The following is a 6,000-nucleotide window of genomic DNA, read 5'->3' as shown; positions in this document are numbered from 1 at the left end:
TAGGGATTGTTTCTGTCCTAATTTAATGCCTGGCACAATCTATGAGTCTGTGTATGTAGACAATAGGGCAGTGGAATTCTAGTTCAAGTTCTGGAAAGTCCATTCCTACTTCCAGCTTTTTCACAAGCGTTAGTGAAAAGAGGTCGGTTTTCCAATAAATTATTTTGTGAAAAGTTCTGTTTGCTCTTTAGAGAGTAAATCACTGTTGCTTGGCTGTGGGGAATACCCTTTGGAGAAGCAGTTCATCTTAATTTTTCAACAACAAATATTAATTAGCAAGTTTCATTGAGATTAAATTTGAAGGGAGGCAATAAAAATGTTGTTTTCTGGTGTGATAGTATCTTTCTTGTACATACGGCTCTCTTTTCTCAGTAACTTTAACGTCTTTTGCAGGTAAGTATTTTTGCTGCAGCATAATATCATTGGAAAAGACTCTGATGCTGGGAGGGATTGGGGGCAGGAGGAGAAGGGGACGACAGAGGATGAGATGGCTGGATGGCATCACTGACTCGATGGACATGAGTCTGAGTGAACTCTGGGAGTTGGTGATGGACAGGGAGGCCTGGCATGCTGCAATTCATGGAGTTGCAAAGAGTCGGACATGACTGAGCAACTGAACTGAACTATCTTCTTATGTGAATTAAATATGCTATTGTATAAGTAAAAGTTATCAGTTATTATTTTTCCAGTTATACTGACCAGAACAACAATATATACTAAATATCACTCTTAAGGATACCCCACTTCCCTATTCAAAAATGGTTTAAAAAAAAAGCATCTGTGTACTTTATTTAGAATAAGTCTCGTGTTATACTAAAGTATTTTCAGATCTTTTGTTCAATATTTTACAAAAGTTTTCCTCCATAGATTATGATGATGTCAGACATCGCTAAAGACAGAACCGCTCATTTGCTAAAGAAGAGGGGCAGTGTGTCTTCTCTAAGTAGTCATGAGTTCCGGCGGAAGGAACCTCATGGGCGTACCAAAGAGTGAGTAACTGAGTATCCATTAACAAACTCAATTATTGAATAAAAAAGGCTCATGATATTTATCAGGAGGAAAAAAAGTGAGAAAAAGGGAGAGAAACATGCAAGTACATGGTTTATGTCATCTTTAGGGGCCATATTTTTTAAAAGAATAGTAACTAGATATATCATGGCATTTTGAAATGTATAGCAATATTGAATCACTGTATTATGCATCAAGAAAAAGAAGAAAGAGAAAAAGAGCAAGAAAATTTAAGTGATAAGTTGACACAGCAGCATTTTTATAATTTCAGAGACTATCCCAAAAAGTCATCTACTGAAAAGAATGTCATATGCCGTTTAGACAGGCTGCTTCTTCCATTGTCTCCTGAATTCTACTCTTCAATATTATATAAATACATCACTTTTGCATTTTTATAATCTCTCTATATATACATACAATGCATTTAGCATTATTTTAAACAAATTTTGTAATGTATTGTCATAGTCTTTGCCCATATCCTTTTAAACAGTTGCATAATATTTTTGTCAGCCTATAATTCTGGGTTAGCTAACCATTTTCCAATTATTGAACATTTGTTTGTTTCCACTTTTAAAATTTGTTACTATGCAAGAAGTCTCTGCCTGTTTTCTTCCCAAAAGTATAATTAGTGGATCAAAGGATAGTAAATACATTTTTTGTCTTTTGCTTACAAATTGCATTTGCTCTCCTAAAAAAGATGAATTAATTTTTAATACTTTCATGGAATTTTTTTTTACTGCTTTTGAGAAGAAAACCAAACAAATTGTCCAATGCAAAGGTCAAATAATTTATATAATAGACTTTCCTTCTTAAGAGTTTCCAAAGGATTGAAAGATGTAGCATATTCATTTCCATGATTGTGAAGCAGGAGCTGGTGTGTCTGGTGGAACAAAGCCAGAAGAACTGGAAGAGACTTCCATTCAAATTCTGAAACCAAATTGTTCTGCTCTCAGAATGTACTAATGCACTTACTCAAAATTCCACTTTTTAACTCTGGATTTTGTGAATTACAAGCATTATACAATTTCTCTCTCTTACAAATAGGAAGTATAAAGGAATAGCAACCTCAGTGTACATTAGAAGTAAAGATGGGTGAATAATTAACCTCTATAGGATCTTCTGATCCTAAGTTAATTTGATTGCTATTTCTAACATTTGTGTAAGAGTTTTAAAAATTATTTTAAAATACTTGTTAGATCAATTTCAGTTTTTTAGAAGAAAATATTATAATAATAATCTGACATATATCCTGGTGCTGTGATTTAAAATACACTATTCTTATCCAAAAACTAAACTATCATCCCTACTGGCATAATTTTCATTCACTTCTTCAGAGCAAATTAGAAAGTCATGTAGAATCAGAACATGGCCCAATTTGGAGAATTAAAGATCATGGTAAAGAATCTGCCAGCAATGCAGGAGATGCAGGTTCAAGCCCTGGATGGGGAAGATCCCCTGGAGAAGGGAATGGCTACCTCCTCCAGTATTCTTGTCTGGAGAATCCCATGGACAGAGGAGCCTGGCAGGCTATAGTCCGTGGGGTCACAAAGAGTTGGACATGACTAAGCAGCTAATACTTTCACTTTTCACTTTTATTATTTTATTGATAAAGTATAAATATAAATTAAAAGGTTACAAGAACATGAAAAGAGTTTTAGCAACACAGTAGGAAAAAATTTTTACTAACAAAAACATTTCAGTGATTGTTATTTGGATATATTTCAAAGTTAGAAATTGGGACTCTCAAACAAATTATTCAGATTGGATCCTCTAATGGAGCTTTTTATTTCTTAAATGGCAAATGAACAGCTTCCAAGCACTCCTGCAATGCAGAGGCCATTCAGGAGGCTGCCTCTCAACCTTAACTCCCACTTATTTTCCATGGTCTTCATCCTTGTAGGGGACCAGATGTAGGGGTGATTCTCCTTCATGAAATAGGTCTTCAACTAACAGAAAAATTCTGAATGCTCAGTGAATATCAAATGCAATATTGTTTTGAAGCTGTTTTTGGAAAAGCAGATGTCTTTCCTTTGAAAGTTATAGCAAAACAGTTTTTTGAATAGATTAATTTCAATAGTATAAAGCATGCAGCTGTATGCTGAGAAGTATATAGAAGAAGTATGCTGCTGCTGCTAAGTACTAAGTATGCATATAAGTACCACTAAGTACTAAGTATGCATGATGCTCTTTCTATGAAAGAGATTCTATTATCATCTTCCTCTTACAAATGAAGAAATAAATGGTTAGAGAGTGTGAGGTTCCAAAGCTATAGAATTAACAAGTGGTAAAATGGGCTTTTGTTTATAGTCAAAAATTCTCATTCTCTCAAAATTGGCTATCTATGTGTAACTTGCATTAATGAAACTCTTCTACTCATTCACCAGAACCTTCTATTTCCCATCCATGGGTAAGAGTAGGTATTTACAATGACATCTTTCTTTTTGGAAGCAAGCTTTGGCAGCCTTCAAAGAGTACTTGAACAGATGTACTGCTCTTGTGTCCATAAAGTGGAAGTAGAGGCCTGAGGTTAAGTTAATTTCCAGGGATCATGTGACTTGATATCCCAGCTTATCTCTGAGGCCAATAGTTCAACTGGTAGGTCAGGCCTAAGGCTGAAGGCTGAAGAGTATGTTTCTAGCCTCAAATCAAAACTACATTATGTCATGAACCAGAGTTTTGATAGATCCCACATCCTTGTGCTTGAACCCACTGGTGGCATCTAACACACTAGTTGTCACTCTATATTCATGCATTTATTCATTTATTCAAGGTTTATTAAGCTTCAACTCTGTGCCAAATGTTAGGTATATAAAGGTGACTAATTGTAGGGTTATTCTCTGGAGAAGCTCATTTTTCACTTAAACTGAAAGTCACCTCGTAGTCATTTTTCTGCAAAAAATGGAAAAGATTTCATTCATTTCTTTATTTCAAATAAATGTTTTTTGAACAATGAGTAGTTAGTGAATCACACATAAATAATCTGGTGGGAAAGGCAATGAACAAACCATTTTAGATGTGATGAATTTATTCTGTGATTCCAATCTATACTACTTGAGTCGCTATGTGCAGTTAAAAATTATGTGGCCTGGCCTGTTTCTTCATTCTGATAAGTTCAGTTGCCATCTTAATCAAACTAAAGCTCCCAGCAAGATATGGATGAGACCCAGCTTCTCGCCAAAGAGAGAGAAGCTTGAGAAACTATGTTGGCCATGTTCTGAAATTAAACTACAATAATAGCTAATACTGGGCTTCCCTGGTGGCTCCAATTTGATGGCTCAGACAGTAAAGAATCTACCTGCCAATGCAGGAGACCTGGCTTGAAACCCTGGGTCCAGAAGACTCCCTGGAGAAGCAAATGACAACCCACTCCAGTATTCTTGCCTGGGAATTCCATGGACAAAGGAGCCCGGTGGGCTACTGTCCATGGGGTCACAAAAGGGTTGACATGACTTAGCCACTAAACATCAACAATAGCTAATATTATGTTGTGCTCAATAGATACATCACATACAATATCCATATGAATCTCAGAAAAATCCTATTGGTTAAGTAAAGAAGATGTTTTTATTATCCCCATTTATGTCATGTATTATCTTATTTATCTCAAGAGCAGAATTGAGTTGAAAATACATGGCATTGCATAGCACGTTGTCATTGCCAATGTGAGTGGGATGCCTTGTTTCTTGTTAGCCTGATTTTCCCTTTTCTTCATCATCTTCAGTCCCACTCTCATCTCCCAAGAAGCACCCATTCTGATGTGCAAAATACTCAGTGTGCTACAAGCCTAGTGCTGAGTGTTAAGTCACCTCAGTTGGGTCCGACTTTGTGAGACCCTGTGGACTGTAACCCACCAGGCTCCTCTGTTCACGGGATTCTCCAGGTGAGAATACTGCAGTGTATTGCCATGTCCTCCTCCAGGGGATCCTCCTGACCCAGGGATCAAACCCTCATCTCTCATGTCTCCTGCATTAGCAAGCAGATTCTTTACCACTAGCTCCACCTGGGAAGCCCCATACCACAAGACTCTACGTTTAAATATTATACTGTATATTTTAAGTTTTTCTGTGTATTATGACATTTGACATCTTAGAAAACTTTTCTGGCTAGGGAGAGATGAGACAGTTCAGTTGCTCAGTTGTGTCTGACTCTTTGCGACCCCATGAATCGCAGCACATCAGGCCTCCCTGTCCATCACCAACTCCTGGAGTTCACTCAGACTCATGTCCATCAAGTCAGTGATGCCATCCAGCCATCTCATCCTCTGTCGTCCCCTTCTCCTCCTGCCCCCAATCCCTCCCAGCGTCAGAGTCTTTTCCAATGAGTCAGCTCTTCGCATGAGGTGGCCAAAGTATTGGAGTTTCAGCTTTAGCATCAGTCCTTGCAATGAACACCCAGGATTGATTTCCTTTAGGATGGACTGGTTGGCTCTCCTTGCAGTCCAAGGGACTCTCAAGAGTCTTCTTCAACACCACAGTTCAAAAGCATCAATTCTTCGGCGCTCAGCTTTCTTCACAATCCAACGCTCACATCCATACATGACCACTGGAAAAACCATAGCCTTGACTAGATGGACCTTAGTCAGCAAAGTAATGTCTCTGCTTTTGAATATGCTGTCTAAGTTGGTCATAACTTTCCTTGCAAGGAGTAAGCGTCTTTTAATTTCATGGCTGCAGTCACCATCTGCAGTGATTATGGAGCCCAGAAAAATGAAGTCTGACACTGTTTCCACTGTTTCCCCATCTATTTCCCATGAAGTGATGGGACCGGATGCCATGATCTTCGTTTTCTGAATGTTGAGCTTTAAGCTAACTTTTTCACTCTCCTCTTTCACTTTCATCAAGAGGCTTTTTAGTTCCTCTTCACTTTCTGCCATAAGGGTGGTGTCATCTACATATCTGAAGTTATTGATATTTTTCCCGGCAATCTTGATTCCACGTTGTGCTTCTTCCAGCCCAGCATTTCTCATGATGTACTCTGCGTATAAATTAAATA

The 6,000-nt window shown here is 37.7% G+C and overlaps 1 protein-coding gene across 1 annotated transcript in view; it reads left to right on the top strand.

The window, feature by feature from the left end:
* The first annotated feature begins 870 nt into the window (after positions 1-870).
* The window catches only part of DYNLT5 (dynein light chain Tctex-type family member 5), a 29,221-nt gene continuing 24,091 nt past the window's right edge, over positions 871-6,000 (top strand). The window contains exon 1 of the mRNA XM_068963105.1: positions 871-989. Coding sequence (XP_068819206.1) covers positions 871-989 — 119 coding nt within the window. The remainder of the gene's footprint in view (positions 990-6,000) is intronic.

Source organism: Capricornis sumatraensis, chromosome 2 (assembly GCF_032405125.1).
Source record: "Capricornis sumatraensis isolate serow.1 chromosome 2, serow.2, whole genome shotgun sequence".
Classification (NCBI taxonomy): domain Eukaryota; kingdom Metazoa; phylum Chordata; class Mammalia; order Artiodactyla; family Bovidae; genus Capricornis; species Capricornis sumatraensis.
Note: the sequence above shows the minus strand (reverse complement) of the source record. Positions and strands in the feature narration are given on the sequence as shown.